The sequence below is a fragment of the Rattus norvegicus genome, chromosome 8, assembly GCF_021556685.1.
Source record: "Rattus norvegicus strain SHRSP/BbbUtx chromosome 8, alternate assembly SHRSP_T2T, whole genome shotgun sequence".
NCBI classification, from domain to species: domain Eukaryota; kingdom Metazoa; phylum Chordata; class Mammalia; order Rodentia; family Muridae; genus Rattus; species Rattus norvegicus.
Window position 1 is genome coordinate 27131069 of NC_141541.1, and position 18500 is coordinate 27149568.

Below are 18500 nucleotides of genomic sequence, written 5' to 3' on the forward strand. Positions count from 1 at the left end.
GCTTAGTCACCAGGACTGTAACTGTTAAAGGGTGTGTCTTGCTGAAGAAAATGGGGGAGAGGGCGGCAGCAACTTTGAGATTTCAAATACTCAGGCCTCGGCCCAGTGTTTCTCTCTTTCTGTTCCCCTCTGATCCTGATGTAGAACTCACAGTTCCGTCTCTAACACTGCGTCTTCCTGCATGCTACCATACTTTCTGCCATGACAATAAACTCTGGAACCGCGGGCTGACCCCAATAAAATGCTTTCCTTCATAAACATTGCTGGTCATGGCGTCTCTTCACAGCGATAGCAACCCTAACTAAGATGATAATCAAAGTACAGTGCTTTTACCGGGTCTGTGTCATTCTCACCTTAGACTTGGACGCCTTCTTCTTCTTCTCAGGGCCTGAGGAATCTTTCTTTTGTACCTATATACAAATCCAAAACATAATACCTTACAATATGGTATCACTAAGGAAATACATTACTGAACATTGCAGAAAGTTTTAACTGCTTACCAAGCTGTAAACTTCAACATTTATTTCAAAGTCATTGGAAACATCATTCCTACGGGGGAAAAGAGCATTAAATAAAATTGTAATAAAAACCTAAAGTTATACCTTTAAAAAATAATGTACAAACAGTATTACAGACTCAAAGTAAAAGACTCCATTGGATTTTAAAGAAATATAAGAAAAACTGTCAAGAATAATAATAAAAGCACATTTTTTCTTAAAACACAACCTAGAAATATTTGCTATAAAGATCAAGTCTTTCTAAAATCTCTAGGGCTGGAGAGATGGCTTAGCAGTTATGAGAACTGACTGCTCTTCCAGAGGTCCTGAGTTCAATTCCCAGCAACCACATGTCTGTAATGGATCCGACGCCCTCTTCTGGTGTATGTGAAGACAGCAACAGTGTGCTCACATACATAAGGCTGGTAAGGTAAGAGCACTTGGAACCAGGCCTGCACAACTGCTCAAGCTCTTTCCCAAGAGCTTCATGGTGGAAGGAGAGCAGTGACTTCCACAGCTGGGCCCCTCTGTTCCTCATGCCTGTGCTGCTGCCTGCAGGCAATTTGAGATGTTTCTAAAATAAATAATGGTAATATTTGTTTCGGGCCCTGGGACAAGGGAATAAGGTGCCTATCTCACATGGCAAAGCAGAGCTGACCTCCAGATTCTCCCAGCATCCCTCAGTCCCTACCTGGCATACCCTGCCTCCAACCCTGAGTTTTCCAGCCTAACACCTAGGGATCAATCTCTCTCCCTTCCCCACTTCCTCTCCTCACCTTCTCTTCTCTCTACACTAACACCCTTTCTCTCTCCCCCCTCTACACCCCTCCCCCCTTTTCCCCTTGGAGACTTCCCTGGCCTCAGTCCTTGGGGCTAGTGAAATTGCCCATCTGAGAGCAACTTCACAATAAACATGTCTTGAATTGGCTCATTTCACCAGTAAAGAAACTTTCTTCCCCGTCCCTGGGTCTGCTTTGGTGTGTAAAATACGCACCTCAGTCCCTTCTCCCAGAGTCTGAAATCAAATAACTAACAATAAAGGCAGAAATAATTTTCAAATTAGATTTTGACTGTAGTTTTAAAAATATGTATTTGGTACTAATTATCTTTTTGTTGATACTAAAATACTGTTACAGCTGGGAGAGGTGGTGCACACCTTTAATCCCAGCACTTGGTAGATAGGCAAAGACAGACAGATAGATCTCTGAGTTCTAGGCCAGCCTGGTCTACAAAGGTACTTCTAGGACAGCCAGGGCTACCACAGAGAAACACTTTCAAAAACCAAAAAGAAAAGAAAACATAAAATAAAATATTGTTGTGTTTTTTAGATTATCTATAAAAGTAATAGCACAAAATATTGAAGTACTACATATACTGGATATCTATAGTCACAAAAAATATCAATTAAAAATAACTCAGAAAGAAGAGTTATACTAAACAACTGAAAACTGGATTATCTGTTCATATCTAAAAACTAAGAGGGGCCCAGGAGATGGCTCAGCAGTTGAGTGGGGTCTGCCACACAAGCCTAGCAACCTAAGTTCAATACTGAGAACTCACAGAGGAGAGAACAGTCTAGTTCAATACCGAGAACTCACAGAGGAGAGAACAGTCTGCAGGGTTATCCTCTAACTTCTACACACCAGCTCTGACCACAAGCCCACATGCTCATCTCACGCATGTACGTCATTACACAATGATAATAACGGTAAGTACATTTTTAAAGATTTAATTATTTTATTGTGTGCGTGCCTTGCCTACATGTATGTCTGGGTACCACAGGCATGCAGTGGCTGCAGAAGTAAGAAGAGGGCACTAGATTCTCTGGGATGAAGGTATTGGGAAACAACCCGGTCCTCTGGAGAAACAGCCTATGTTATTAACCCTTGTGCCATTTCTCCAGTGCCTTACAAATGAATTTAAATAATGATGACGACAACAACGACGATGATGGTGATTGTGATGATGATTATCATCATCATAATTTGGGAGAGGTGCTCACAAGGGCTCGTCTCTCTCTCTCTCTCTCTTTTTTTTTTTTTTTCAGAGCTGGGGACTGAACCCGGGCCTTGTGCTTGCTAGGCAAGCGCTCTACCACTGAGCTAAATCCCCAACCCCAGGGCTCGTCTCTTCTGAGACCTTGGCAGATGGTTATAGGAGGAGAGACATTTGTTTTAATGGGGTGATCACCGATAGGCTGTCCATGCTCCTGTAAGCAATCCTAGAGAAAACTCATTGGCTAGCACACGAGGCCCTGGGTTTGATTTCCAACACTACCAAAAAGAAAGAAAGGGCTGAAGGTAGAAGGAGACAGCTGAGGAGAAAGAAGGGAATCAGAGGAGTGAGATGAGACAAGAGAGGGGAGTGGGGACCAAAAATATACTATATACAGGGATGAAAATGTCATGAGGTTATGTATGCTAATAAAATACTGCATTAATTCTAAGTTAATAAACACATGTAAATAGATTTTAAATACTATAAAAGTCTGGGATATCGCTTGCTGATACAACAGGTTTAGCATAAACAAAGCCCTTAGTTCCACCTCACGCAGTATAACAGAAAACAAGATCATAAATGCCACTCAGATGCTGAGTCTGTCTTAACTCTGTTAAGAAACTATGTCTGCATCATGAGCTGCTCAATCTACTTACAGGGTAAACGTGGTGGGGAATGTCAGGGCATCACCACTAAGAGAGTTTGCAGTACTTGCTAATGGGGTGGCCACCATCTGCTCAGCCCCAGCTTTTAGCATAATTAAGTAGTAGTAATTCGATGACTCTGTAAGAACAGATCACAGTGAAATCACACTTAGCACTCTGGAAGACCAGAGGCATACTGCCATCAACACACACAAGATTTAACTCTCAAAACAAAAAGCTAAGAAAGTCTGCTACCTACTGTCCGGGAATAAGCATCAACGCCTGCTAACCACAGGAAGCGAACACTTCCACTCTCACTCCTCACCTGCTATGACCGAGCAAGCAGAGGTACTTAGCACACACCTCCAGAGGGTAAACTATATGACTTGTTGTTTCAAACTTGAGGTTTAAGACCCACTGAAGATATTTAGGGATAATAGTTAATAAAAACATGATTTATTATTCACTATTTATTACTTCATAAATATATCTTGAATACTAAGTTACTAAGTTTTCTGCACTTAAAATCAAGCAACAGCAAAAATTATAACGTAAATAAGCTCATTCCTACAATAATACTCAAACTTTCTCTTCACTTGTTTGAAAACAAAACTCATTCTCTAATCCTGGCTGGCCTTGAATTTGAGGAAATACACTTTTGAAATCTTCCCAAATTCTGGAATTATAAGCATGAGTCATCACATCAAATCCACTGAATGTTTAAAAAATGTTTTTTTAAAGTCCTAGTGACTCACACATGTATAGCAACACTGTATCATCAACCTCAGCCCTACCCCTTTTAAGTTTGTTTTGAAACAAAGGTGTCACTAAGCTGTCAGGTCTGGCCTTGAGCTGATAGCTTCTATCCAGCTGCCCAAAGCTGAGATCCCAAGGTTATTCCAGCAGGTTCCACTGAAGGCTCAAACATTCACAGGCCTATTCTTATTTTCCCTAGAACCCTGTTTCCAGAGTCTGCTGCCCACGTGACTCCCGTGTGATTTAGTAAACTGGATAACAACTTTGAGACAGTAATGTCATTCTTTCGTGCGTTGGTACTGTGTCTGCAAACTTTCCCCTAATGGTCTTATTCAAATATCTTTATATAAGGAATGAAGACGTAAGATGGACATTTTGTATCGTAAAGCATAATTTCCTTATGTCTTTCTCAAGTAAATCTGTCTGGGTAAACTCCTCGATTTGCCATGAGATCAGACTCATACCTGGCTTTTGCGCGGTGCTGCAGACAAACTCTGCCTTCAGAGGCAGGCAGATCTCTGACAAGGTGACTGACCCTTTAGATGGGGCAAATCCACTCTGGGATGCGACAGCGGTCTTGTTTCTCCTCTGAGGTCCTTCACTCTTCAGCTTATTCAGTTCGTCAATCAGAAGTGCTCTTTTCTCAGCTGTGAACATAAAACATGCAAGTAAACATTCCCAACACTAAATCTGAAGTGAGAGCCAAGTCAGGAAAATTCACTGAAAAGGGAACTGAGCGAGAGAACAGACACAAGCAGTTGCTGTTCCTCTGAGGGAACTGTAGGGTAGAGTCTCATTTCCTAGTCTGTTTCCAAACTGCTCATGACACATCAGCGTTTCATTGCTTTTCTTATACGGCATCGCCTTCCCACCTGGGCCAGCTCGGTTTTCACACTAGCTGCAGGCAGACAGGAATGCGCATGCGCGTGTTCAAATCCCCTAGCGCTCGCGATCCAGGCATCACACGTACTTGCAATCAGAAGGAGCCTTTCTGCCTCAGCTTCTTCCAGGGATCCTTTCCCGTGCTCTTCATCAACACAGCAGTTGAGAGCCTGGCTGGCCTGATAGATCACTGTCTGCTGCAAATTTATGTCATTATTGAGTTCCTGGTGAAATCACAGAAAGAAGAAAATTCATGTTTTTAATCACCATTACCACTACCACTTTTATTTAATCTGACTGCATAATTTCCAAAATTTTTAGAAAGTCAAAATCAGTTTTACTATGAGTTTTTGGATCACAGATTCTTAAACTGTGGGTCACATAACTGTGAGCATCACAAAAACATGTAACAGTAAAGGGTTCTGGACAAAACCAAACGTTAACTCAAGCTGGGTGGCAGTGGTGGCACACGACTCTAATCCCAGCACTAGGGAGGCAGAGGCAGGTGGATCTCTGTGAGTTTAAGGCCTGCCTGGTCTACATAACAAGCCCGGGACAGCTAAGATTACACCGTGAGACCCTGTCTCAAAACAGCTCAAGGGCTGGAGAGACGGCTCAGTGGTTAAGAGCACTGACTGCTCTTCCAGAGGTCCTGAGTTCAAATCCCAGCACCCACATGGTGGCTCACAACCGTCTGTAATGGGATCTGATGTCGTCTTCTGGTGTGTCTAAGACAGCTACAGTGTACTTATATATATTAAATAAATAAATAAATCTAAAAAAAAAACTCAAAACAAACACATAAATAACACAATGACCTAATATTTTCCTATTACTGTTCCTTATTAATAATAACTTTAAATCATAGTGCACATGTGGACTTTAAAACTGCTGTTGTGCTGACCTGAGTTCCATATAAAATGACATTCAGTGACGGGCTGGGGATTGGTAAGCTGGCAAAAGCGTCTGCAGCACAAGCCTTAGTACCTGAGTTCGAATCCCAAGTTCCCATAGAGAAAGCACAACCAAACAGAAAACAATGTTTTCCTTGGTGAAACCCCTTGAAGAGCACAGTAAGTCTCACACATTTCCATCATCCAACCAAGAGTTATTCTATGTTGGCAGGGGAGGGGTGCTGGGGATTGAAGAGGGCCTCACATATGCGTGCTAGACAATCACTGCACCACAGAGTTGCAGACCCCACTGCAGTCACTCAGGTTGAGATTAGAAGGGCTGCGAGCTCACAGTCAAGTTCCAAACAGTCCAAAATATCTTCCCACGCCAGAGCATACCTGCATTTTTTGTTTGATATTAACTTGACCAGAAAAGACACCATTCTTTTCACTCAATTTTGAAGTAACATCTTCCTTTCGAACAATCACTTGCTTTATGGAAGGGCGTTCTGTTTCTTTGAATCTTTGAGACCTATATGCATCAATGCTTCAGGGAAAAAAAATGTTACTGTTAGAAATCCAGGAACTGCTCTTGCTCTCTTCTCTTCTCTTCCCTGCCCTGCCCTCGTGCCCTCTTTGTCCCTGTCCCTTCTCTCGCCATCCTCCCCCTTCCCTCCACGTGCCCATGGCCGGCCTTTGTTCCTCCCCTCTTCTACTCTTCTCCTCTCATTAAACCTCTCCATGTGGAAAAAAAGAAATCCAGGAACAATACTCTCTGAAGCCTGCCAATAGGAGCTGAACTTTATACTGAAAACATCTGCCATCGTCCCCATACGAAGTATCCTTCAGGAAAAGTGAAACTGATAGGTGTGACCCCAGCCAGGCTGCTAATTCCACTCAGTGGCTGACTTCCTGCTCGGCATGCTGAGGCCCTGGCTCAATCCCCAGGGCCACAAAAGTTATCCCAACCTTACACAGAGACACTGTAAACACACCTACATTGTAACATTCCTCCTGCCAATCTAAACCAACACAGGGAGGGGAGACCTTTCCCAAACAGCCATACCTGTAAAGAAGGTCCCGGTCCTCAGAACTGAGGCTGTCACCAGATTCGGCTCGGGGGACACGAGTTCTTTGGAATTTTCCTGGTTTGGGACTTGGAGCACTCAGGCTAGAGTCTCTCAATTCCAACTCAGGTGAAGAAATTACATTCTAAGAAAAGTAAGACAGTAAATGAGATATTAGACTGTTTCCAGCCTTGCTCTGCTTTGTTTTCATTTAAGAGACACCATGATCTTCACCATCACCTAGGCTAGCCTCCAGCTCTTGATCTTCTTGCCACAACCTCCTGACGCCCAGGGCTACAGAAGTTTTGAATGAACAATATGGATCCTAAATAATACTTCATTGGAGTCTGAAACATAATTCTTTTCTGCTATTAGGAAATATACATCTAACAAGTCTACTGACTATAATAAAAACAAGAGAATAGATTAAACTCCTACACAGTAACTGGATAGAACAAGTCAGCAAAGCGATGAGGGACAGTGAGCCTGCAGGACTATTGCTTGCTCTGTCCATGGAAAAGGCCCTGTTCTTCACAAAGCCAGACCGAATGTCACAGAACCAAGCTTCAAAAGCTAAACTGGGGACTGGAGAGATGACTCAATGGTTAAGAGCAATGGCTGTTTTTCTAGAGGACTACGGTTCAATTCCCAGCACCCACAATCACCATGTCCAGTCACAGTACACACACATGAAGCATAGATAAACACTCAGGGGAAACACACAACACATACAATAAAAATGCAGAAAAAAAAACTATTTTAGGTTGAACCAATTGACCCACAAAGTTTTGCCTCATGCCATACTCAACTGACTTCTACTTAAGCAACTCCCATTTATCCGAACATCTCAACCTTTTTTGCAGGAACAAGCATCCACAACCAGCAAGATACAAAAGTGCTTTCAAGTTTTGTTGAATCCTAAAGCACAGATGCTTGTCAACAGGATAAAAAACTTACTTCTCATTGACAAAAATGTGTTAATTATAACAGTTCCTATATTGACTAAAAAAGATGTACTTGGTCCTGTATAAAGTCTTAAAAAGTTCGAGAATTGAAGTTACAATTCTTGTTGACATTGACCTATCAACAAATACAAGGCTAGCCTGTTTACAAGAAAACAAAAAAACCACACACACACAAAACAACCAAACCAAGTTTTTAAAGAAAAGTATCTCGGGGCTGGAGAGACGGCTCAGTGGTTAAGAGCACTGACCGCTCTTCCAGAGGTGCGGAGTTCAGTTCCCAGCAACCACATGGTGGCTCACAAGCATCTGCAATGGGATCTGATGCCCTCTTCTGGTGTGTCTGAAGACAGCTACAATGTACTTATATATAATAAATAAATAAAATCTTAAAAAAAAAGAAAAGTATCTCTAATTGACTGTACATGAAGCCCTTATCTGGCTTCAATGGGAGAGGAAGTGCCTAGCCTCACAGAGACTTGAAGTGCCAGGGTTGGGGGATTCCCAGGGGGGCTCCTACCTGGTCAGAAGAGAAGGGGAGGAAGGAGTGGAAAGGATTGTGGGAGGGGTGGCCAGGAGGGGGGCAATGAGCAAGATGTAAAGTGAATAAATAAAAAAATAAAAATCTTTTTAAAAAGTTACATCTAATTGAGGCCATCCCCAGAGCTGGTTCCTAAGTTTAGGGTGATGTGATTAACAGAAGTTAGGACTCAGTGGGTGTCAGTTATATTTATGGTCCTAAATATAATTGTGATTTAATAATTACATCAGTCCTAGAATGTAGGGGCTGCTGCTGACTTTGTTTAACAGCTGAGAGAATCATGTCATAGAGAGATCACAATTATAAGACCCTACAATCAGGATTTGCGCCCAAATAGCATGCTTGTTATAATATGTTAATGTTTACCTGAGGTCCTAAGAAACCACTAGGAGGTTTACGTTCTAAACAAATCCTATCAGATTTACAAAACCATGGCTACATTGCCAAATTCGTATTTATGAAAAGTGGAGGAGATATGCAGTCTTACTGAGTTTGCTTTCCTATGATCTGGAGTGAGGATAGTCTTTTCTTTTCTTTTTTTTTTTTTTTTGGTTCTTTTTTTCAGAGCTGGGGACCGAACCCAGGGCCTTGCGCTTCCTAGGCAAGCGCTCTACCACTGAGCTAAATCCCCAACCCCAAGGACAGCCTTTTCTTACCTGTAGATTCACCACGCCGACCGTCTGAGCCAGCGGAGCAAGTAAAGACATTGAGGAGATATTCAGCACATCTTCCTGCTCCTCGCTGCTTTCCGTTCCCACTTGGTCCATCTCCTCTTGGCTCTTTTCCACGTCCAGTTCCCCTTCCTCTAGGACGTCACTGAAGATGTCGTTAATGACCTTGGAGCTGTTGATATCCTCATCGTCCACACTCATCTCTACTTCATGCACTGCTTCTGGAAAAGATTTCAGTGGGGAGATAGCACGCTGAGTCTTCATGCTTCCTAAAACAGTTACCCTAAGAAAAATCACTTCCTAACAACGAAGTAGAGAGGACAACCTCCAATGTACATAAAATCAAAGTAAGGCTGGACTCTCCTCATATTTAAAAAGTTCCAAAATAGGGGCTGGAGAGATGGCTCAGTGGTTAAGAGCACTGACTGCTCTTCCAGAGATCCTGAGTTCAATTCCCAGCAACCACATGGTGGCTCACAGCCATCCGTAATGGGATCCGATGTCCTCTTCTGGTGTGCGTGAAGACAGCTACAGTGTACTCATATACATAAAATAATAAATAAATTTAAAAAAAAATTCCAAAATATTTTCCAAGATATAAAGATTAGATCTACAAAAAAAAAATGAACTTAATGCTTTGAATATTGGTGAAAGTTTTAAGCAGGAACACAAGATTCTAACTTTCAAAAAATATTTTTTCAAGGACTAGACAGCTAGCTTGGTTTGTACTATACCAGGACTCAAATTTGATTCCTAGCACCCACAACAGGCAGCTCAATGACCTGTAAATCCAGATCGAGGCACCTACAGTCATGTGAACACACCCACCACACACAGACACAATTTAAAAATAAATCTCTCCCAACAGTGGTGGAGCGCATCTCTGATCCCAGGACTGAGAGGAAGCAGAGGAGGTAGATATCGGAGTTCAAGGCTAGCCTGGTCTATAAAGAGAGTTCCAGGACAGCCAAGGCTACAGAGAAACCCTGTCTCAAATACATACATACATACATACATACATACATACATATCCATCCATCCATCCATACATACATAGATAAATAAATAATTGATAAAAATAAGCCTTTTCTACAGTTAGGGGTGCTCTTTCACACAGCAGTCCGTTCAGGAAAACACTGAACACCAATGGGTAATTTTGACAGAGTAAACTAACAGTAACCATTAACAGTACCACATCTTAAGCTACAGTATTTCTTAGTTTGAAAACAAAAGTATTTTGAAATCATGGGACATTTAAAAGAACAACATTATCCTTATATTACTGCATTACATGAGTCTAGAGCCAGAAAGAAATAAAGACTAAACCAACCAGTCTTCTGCTCAACCTCCGGGTCTGATGCTACTTTTAAGGACTTCTCCTCTTCTAAAAACAATGTTATTTTCAAAGGGCTGGACTTTGTCATTTCGCTTTCAGTGGAACCTAAAAAATGTTTAGAAAAAACAAATTAGTGTGTGTGTGTGTGTGTGTGTGTGTGTGTGTGTGTGTGTGTATGCCCATATGTGCACATATGCCAGAAAAATAGCCTGAAATGTAAAATCATGGAGTCATAAATCTTTATTGCCACGCTGTGTCATTATTTTAAAATATTTAAATCTAGAAATAAAGAACTACTCTCTGTTTTCTCATAACCTCCTGTTTTCCTCCCCACGAAAAAAGAAAAAGGACGCCAATATTATGCGTTATTTTTTATTCAGACTATTTCATAATTAGTTTTTGCCTTAAGTAAGATTGTCAACAAAATCACAAAGTTTAGGACCAGAAGGGGACGACCTCGTGTAGTAAGACCAGGCAGGTCTGAGGAGCCCTCAGTGAACAGCCGGAGATGGAAGACCGAGAACGTCCCTCCACGACTGGAAACGTAAAGCAAGCCTGCTCACCCTACTCAAGTTAACATGTTTTAAAAACATTATAAAAGTCGTCCAAATTAAAACAGAATTACAACTACTTCTGCTCATAGATGGCATCATCTAATGTTGACAATCCTGAACACGCCACCAAAAAAAGAGAAAAGAATTAAAGAAAGACGTGTGGCAAGTAATAAGTTAGTAAGTACGGCAAAGTTAAAAGAGACAGCATCAACAAAGGGGCACGGCTCACACCTGGCATCCTAAACTTCATGAGGCTATCACAGGATTAGTGAATTCAAGGATATCCTGGGCTACATAGTAACTTCTAGGCAGCACAGGCTAGAGAGCATAATAGTCTGAAAGGTGCCAAAAATACACACATACATCCACACAAACAGTAATCATCTGGAAAGAAAGAATCAAAATCAATTCCATGATAGCAACACCCACAAAGGGGAGCGGGGATGCCACTCAGCAGTGCTGCCTGCACTCAGGAAGCTGGAGCGCTCATCACCGTCAGCACCGCAGCAGACCCCGTGTGGGGTGCACACCTGCAATCCCAGCACTTGGAAGTGGAGGGAGAAGGATCAGAAGTTCAAGGGGATCCTTGACTACAACTTTGGCTAGATGAGAAGCATCAAGAAGACCACACTCGACCAAAGAGTCAAACAAATTGTATCTTAAAGGCAACAAAGTTCTGCTAAAGGGATGTAGCTGCTTGTATTCTAATAGCAATTATGTTTGCAAGGGAGGGTCACCCCATAGCTCCTGGGAACCTGCCTACAGTTAATTCTGATTGGTAAATAAAAATGCCAGCAGCCAATAGCTGGGGAGGAAAGATGGGGGTGGGGGAGGGGGTGGGGATTTAGGGTTGCTTGGGCTTAGGACCGAGGGAAGCAGGAAGAGAGAGATGCCATACCTGAGGTGTGTACAGAAAGAAGCAGAGCTGCCATGCAAGGGGGCTGAGAGAACGCAGCCCAGAGGGCTGCTCAGTGGGGTCAAGAACAGCCTAGATGGAACACAGAAATTAGTAGGTAGTGACTCAGAGTCACCGGCGGGAGGTGGGATCTAAGTGCTGGAGGTTAGGCAGCTGTCCAGCTGCTGTGCTGCTTAGGGCATATTAAAATCTAGAGGTTGTGTTTGTGTCTTTTATTCGGTAACATAAGCCTCGGTAACATAAGCCATTGAGGTGGTAGTGACCCCACACTGGGATTTATTGGTGAATATTAATACTTACTATAAAGGGAAATAAAGACACAAACAGAAGGAAAGATTTAGTAAAAGGCCAGCATGCCACATAATCTGGACACTCAATGCAATCTCTATCAAAAATCTCTTTTCAGGGACAGAAATGTACCCACATATTTATAAAGAATTTAAGGTCTCCTGAATATCAAGACATTGCTGAAAGAGTGCAAAGTTCAAGGATTCATAGTTACTACACAGTTGGGCTCAGCTCAGTGGCACTTTCTCTGCCGTGTACAAAGCACGGAAGACAAACCCTCACGTATTTAAAAAATAGCAAAAAAGGGTTAAATACTTAAATGTAAGATTTAACTGTAAATCCTATTTTTAATAAAAGGATAGGGGAAAGGCTTCATGATGAATTTTCCATAGTTTCCTATATTTAAAACAAACAGAAGAAGTAACAGAAGAAAACAGACATGGAACTACAAGCTTGGCTTTTTCCCTTTAGCAATGCACTCAAGAGCGAGGGCTGAGCCAAGGAAAGACTCTGTAGATCATGTGCTGTAGACCATGTGCATGGAGTTGCCATCCAAAGTCAGAGACAAGCTAACCCACTAAGAACTAAGTAACCTCCCAAAGATAAAATACAAAGGACCACAAAGAACACGGAAAATGTTCACTGTCAGTGTCGAGAAACACAAATAGCACAGTGGGACTTTTATCTTACTCATGTGAAGATGGCTAGTACCCCAAACAAAGATCATCAACAAAACCACTCGAAACTGAAAACAATGTTGGTAAGGAGCAGAAAACCTCAGGGTTTCGTGCAGTTGGAGAACAATGCTCACAGTGCTACCACGATACGACGCAGTGACTCAGCCTGCAGGCCTTCTCCAGAGACTGCAACAGGCACCACACCTGCGGCAGCTGCACAGGGGAGGCGGTGCGCCACGTGTATCCATGGAGAACGGGTAAGCGGCGAGCTACGCGCACACACCATGCCCAGCCTTTACAGCGGCCTCCGTCCACCAGAGCCTCACTTTCCGTGTTTCAGTGACCTGTTGTCAACCAAACCAGGAAATGCACAGGTATACACAGACACATGCTGGACAGTTCTAGTCCAGGAAATGCACAGGTATACACAGACACATGCTGGACAGTTCTGGTCCTGTGAAAACACCTAGGGCATGCAGACAGAAACCTGAGTTCTTAGGGAGTTCAGGTGAAGCCATGGTTTAAGCTTCACCCACAGGATCTCGGGCTGCATCCCTAAAGATAAAGAGGGAATACTGCATGATTCTACTCATGACGTATTTAAAAAAGACAAATTCACAGCAACAAAGTAAAACAGGATGGTGCAGGAAAGAAGTTTTGTTTAATGAGTACAGTTTCACTTTCCGAGATGACAGATTTCTGAAGGCCAATGACACATGAACATATGTAGCACTAATTCAGTGTGGGCCAGCAGTTAAGCTGGTAAAGCTGTTTGGGGTGAGGTCTTGGCTGAGAGAGACAGCGTCTCACTGTGAAGCTCAGGCTTAGTGCTTTCTCCCCCAGAGTTCTGGAGTTCCGGGCATGTGTCGGTCACCATGCTTCCTAAAGCTGGTCCAGTTTATGTGATTCTTTTTATCTCATATCATTAGAATAAAAATTGACAGTTGTAATGGTGTATGCCTTTAATCACAACACTCAGGAAGCAAAAGGCTGAAGAATCTCTTTGAGTTTAAGGCCAAGCTGGTGTAAGAACTCTAGGACACCACAGGGCTACACAGTGAGTTTGTTCCCCCGCTCCCCTCCCCCGCCCCCCGCCCCCCGCCATCCTGTGGGGAGGAAGAAAAGAAAGGAAGGAAGGAAGGAAAAAGTCAGTGTTTATGATAAAGCAAGCATGGCAACTCACACCTGAAATCTGGCACTTGGAACAGTGAGGCAGGTGCGAGGACTGAAACCTCTAGGCTAGCATGGCAGTGCTGAGAACCCCATCCCATGGCAGTGCTGAGAACCCCATCCCATGGCAGTGCTGAGAACCCCATCCCATGGCAGTGCTGAGAACCCCATCCCATGGCAGTGCTGAGAACCCATCCCATGGCAGTGCTGAGAACCCCATCCCATGGCAGTGCTGAGAACCCCATCCCATGGCAGTGCTGAGAACCCCATCCCATGGCAGTGCTGAGAACCCCATCCCATGGCAGTGCTGAGAACCCCATCCCATGGCAGTGCTGAGAACCCCATCCCATGGCAGTGCTGAGAACCCCATCCCATGGCAGTGCTGAGAACCCCATCCCACCCTGGAGAGGTGGAAGCAGAAAGATCTCTATAAATCTGAGGCCAGCATCGTCTACATAGTAAGTTCCAGTACAGCCAGGGTTATGCAGAGAAACCTTGTCTCCAAAACAAACAAACAAACTTCTAGGCTAGTCTGGGTTACACAGTAAGATTCCATCTCCTAAAAGAAAGAGGGGGCAGGGAAATGACAGTGGAATAAAGAGGAAGGAAGAAATGGGGGCTGGGGGGGGTGGAGATAGAAAGGAGAGTAGAGGGGAGGGGAGTAGAAGGGAGGGGAGGAGGGAAAGGGTAAGGCTGTGATGGAGTGCATTTCTCTAGAGCTGTAAGTCAGAACAAAGCCCCTCTCTTTGGGAAGAGGACAACACAGGAGCCAAGAGGGAGTTCTCACCGTGGGAAGAACGAAATGGTAGAAATGAAGAGCTGGGTGAAGAGGCAAACAGCTCTGCCTGCCCACTACACAGCGGCATTCATTCTGAGCCATGTCCAGCCATCTGCTGCAGGGCACGGCTACATCTACACAGCATGGGACACTGACCTGCAGGCTCTGTACCAGAAATCTTCACTGCGGTTGGAGTCTCAGCCACTTTATCTGACACAGAGGTCGACGGGGTGCCTGAGACAATTTGGTGTTTCTTGAGGGGAGAGTTCTGACAGTGAACTTCCTGAAAAAAGCAAATGGAGAGGCAAATTCTATTTCTCAGAATTACAATTCTTAACTATGTTATGAAATGAAATAAGGTTATTATTAAATTAATATTCTATATGTTTTTTGTTTTTTGAGAAGAAATAATATATATTAAAAAGACTCAGGCCAGTGTTAATAATTTCCAGTGTATTAGATTCCAAGTATGTAAAATCTTTAGAAGACTAGAAAGCGAGAAAGAATGAAAACTCATTTCAGAGTTCAGTTTTACACAAACTAAAGTAAAAGCCACACAAAAACAACTTCTGCTGTTGTTATCAGCCCTTGCCTATATATTCTAGAGATAGGTCTGACATGAAGATTCTGTTTAATTATCATCTACTCAAGGATAAAATTCAAAGAAAACAAGGATAAAAACAAGTCTAACAATAAGGAAGAAAGTAAGAAGAAAAGCATGCATTGTTTTATGTGTTTAAAGCTTCAGGACTGACGTGCAGTGTTCTCACTATGCTGTTCTGGCCCTGGGACAGGGAGACAGTCTGGGATGGGCACGCATGGTGGCCCACATCCACGGTCCCAACACTCTGAGGCAGGTGTAACAAAGGCACTGCAACTCAGAAGCCTGCCTGGCGCATACAGTGAGTTGTGGAGCAGGCTGTGCTACCAGCAAAACGAGTCTCAGAAACCCAGAGCACGCTCCATGATTACAGAAATAACAGGAACCATCAGGGTAAGAATAACAGCCGCTATGCACACACAGGCTTAGGATGTGGCTTCTCCCTTACTAAGTATGTCACTGCCTCACCTAGCCCCGCCCCAGCCCCAGTCCTCCACATTAGAACTTATTATTTCTGTTGTCAATGGGAAATCAGGCACAGAGGAGCTAAGGCACTGCATACATGGTTAGTAATTGGCATCCAGGATACAAATCCCCCATCTACTTCCAGATTAGAATGTCTCCCAAATGAGAGGCTTCTGACTCTATGTAACTCTCTGTGCATATAGCTATATAAATTTAAATATATATATATAATTATATAACTATGTATTGTATAGATCTGTAACTCTATACAAATCTGACTGTATAAAATATAGAGTAAAACCTTAAATGTTGTAGACATAGTATTTTTAAGGTGGACAAATCATTTGGGGGAAGGAACTTAAGACAGGACAAGTACACTGCAGAAAAGAGAAAAATGGGCTTCAAAGTACTATTGAGAGAAGAGACTCCGTGCCGTGATACCTGCATCTTAGCTGGCTTACTTAAATGTTTGCTAAGTGACAACTTTAAGAATAGAAAACATTATCCTTTTTCCCAAAGCTTTGGGGGAAAAAAAAAGATCACAACAAAATCAACACACTCTGCTTCCTCTGGCTGTGGTCACTACCAAGAGTGAGAACTGCAAATAAAAGGCAGGGCTGTAGGAGCATAGCGGCTGCTTAGAAGCCCTGGTTTCATGTACCAGAGAGAAAAGAGAAACAACGTTACTAACTTACACAGGTACTGGAAAGATCTGATGATATTGTAAGTGACCAGCAGAGCCCCAGCACATTGCAGAGAGCCAATGTGTATGTATTCTTCTAGTGACCTACTACCCCCATATTATTCTCCCCACTAGTCCGACCTGAACAATGTTGTTGCCTGGTAAACAAACGCCCTCCACTTTTTAGCTGTAATACAAACCCATCTGAACCCCCACAGCATGAGCACAGCACCCCCTTCAGTGTCTTACTAATCGGCTTTTAAAGCTCTTACTCCAAGACCCAACCACTAGAATTCAGTGCACTCCATGAACAAAGGTTCCACTGAAATTTCTTAATATCAACAACTCACAAGTCTCTTCTGTCAACTCCCCAAGGACTTGTCTAGTTCAACACCTGTATCATCAAGGTGGCACCAAGGCTATTCAAGAAATGCCTTGGCCTCTCAGCTGAGGAACATGTCACCTCCAAAATCCTTCACCATCACCCCAACTTAGCCTCCCCTGAAACACTTGGTGCTTCTCCATACACCCCATCCCACCAGTGCTTGTTCTTGCCTCTTGGTCATTTTGTGCTTTTCTTCCTTGTTTCTACCTATTTCCTTACCCTCCACCCAAGGTGGACTTCATGACTCTTCATCGCAGCACTTCCCAATGACTTCAGTTTGTTCATTTCTCACAAACACCTAGACCTCTTATCTCAGAAAACCCTACCCAGGACCAACCAACATTCCTCAAGTCTACACACCGCTCTGGCTATACCTGTGCAGTTTGGTTATAATATAAATGCATGGTTTCATGGCCTGTGGAGATTTGAACGAGAACGCCTCACAGAACGCCTCACAGACTCGTGTTTTTGAACCATGGCTCCCAGCTGTGTGCACTGTTGGGGGTGTTTGGAACCTTTAGGGTATGGAGCCTTGCTGAGGCAGTATGTCACTGAGAATAGCCTCACCCTACTTGCTGTTGTTTCCTGTTTGTGAGTGAATTGTGACTGGAGCTCCTGCCTCCATATGTCTTTGACTACTGCCATGTTGCGACATGGCACAACCGCCCACAACCCACCTTGGCCTGTGGAACTGTTTCAGAACAACCCTGTCTTCCTTGTCTTCCTTGGCCCGTGGAACTGTTTCAGAACAACCCTGTCTTCCTTAAGCTGCTTTCTGTCATGGTGTTTTATCACAGCATCAGAAAAGTAACTGACCCAGACTGAATCTCTGGCCTACTGTCTGGACCCCTTGTTCCCAGGAGTTTCACCTGCCATGCTCCATGCAGACTGAGCACCTCCCACTGCCAGCAGTGGACACCAGCTGTTGACAGATGTGTTCTGTCCACAGAGCTATCTATCAGGACATGCAGTTTACACCGTGCTTTGCCACACATGATTCTCCTCACTCTGTCCTATCAACCAATCACCAGCTTTCCCTTTATCATAACTTCTTACTTCCTAATGCCTTTCTACCAACACTAAAATTTACCTGAATTCTAAACAGTTCAAACAGCTTTGCCTTTTCATACCTTTCAGGCACCATCTCCTTTCTCCTTTCCCTTTAGATAAAGGTCAGCCTGCCATCCCTCCCTCGTCTTCCTGCATTCCTCAGCAGATACTCACAGCAGACTGCACACTGAAACCTCAGCACGCATTTCAACCCTCAGTGGACAGAACCATCCCATTCTCAAAAACCTTCCATCTCCGCAGATTCTAATGACTGCAGTACTCTACATGAAAATGGCCCATAGCTCTACGGGAAGTACGGCCTTCCTGGAGTAGGTGAGGTCTCAGAAGCTCTCGGCTAGGCCCAGGGGCTCTGTCTTCCTGCTGCCTGCTGATCCAGATGTGGGCTCTCAGCTCCTACTCCAGCACCACGCCTGCCTGGATGCTGCTATGCTTCCCGCCAGGAAGATAATGAACTAAACCTCGAAACTGTAAGCCAGCCCCAATCAACTGTTTTCCTTTGAGAGACTAGTCATGGTCACGGTGTCTCCTCACAGTACTAGAAGTCCTAACTAAGACAGTGACACTCATGTATTCTCCAATCCATGTTTTAGCCACTCCTTTACTCCTTCTGTAGTAATCAAATGACTTTCTGGGGGAGGAATCGTCTCAACTCCCTGTGAGTATCAT

The 18500-nt window shown here is 43.5% G+C and overlaps 1 protein-coding gene across 4 annotated transcripts in view; it reads right to left on the reverse strand.

The window, feature by feature from the left end:
• The window catches only part of Anln (anillin, actin binding protein), a 63255-nt gene that overhangs the window by 23927 nt on the left and 20828 nt on the right, over positions 1 to 18500 (reverse strand). For 3 of the 4 annotated variants that reach the window (NM_001427480.1, XM_087562684.1, XM_087562682.1), the window contains exons 8-17: positions 14787 to 14913; positions 10242 to 10352; positions 8897 to 9132; positions 6737 to 6882; positions 6070 to 6217; positions 4866 to 5001; positions 4360 to 4542; positions 3152 to 3278; positions 501 to 549; positions 354 to 410 (exon numbers count right to left, since the gene is read on the reverse strand). In NM_001427480.1, coding sequence (NP_001414409.1) covers positions 354 to 410; positions 501 to 549; positions 3152 to 3278; positions 4360 to 4542; positions 4866 to 5001; positions 6070 to 6217; positions 6737 to 6882; positions 8897 to 9132; positions 10242 to 10352; positions 14787 to 14913 — 1320 coding nt within the window. The remainder of the gene's footprint in view (positions 1 to 353; positions 411 to 500; positions 550 to 3151; positions 3279 to 4359; positions 4543 to 4865; positions 5002 to 6069; positions 6218 to 6736; positions 6883 to 8896; positions 9133 to 10241; positions 10353 to 14786; positions 14914 to 18500) is intronic. The other variant, XM_087562683.1, reaches the window with a different exon arrangement.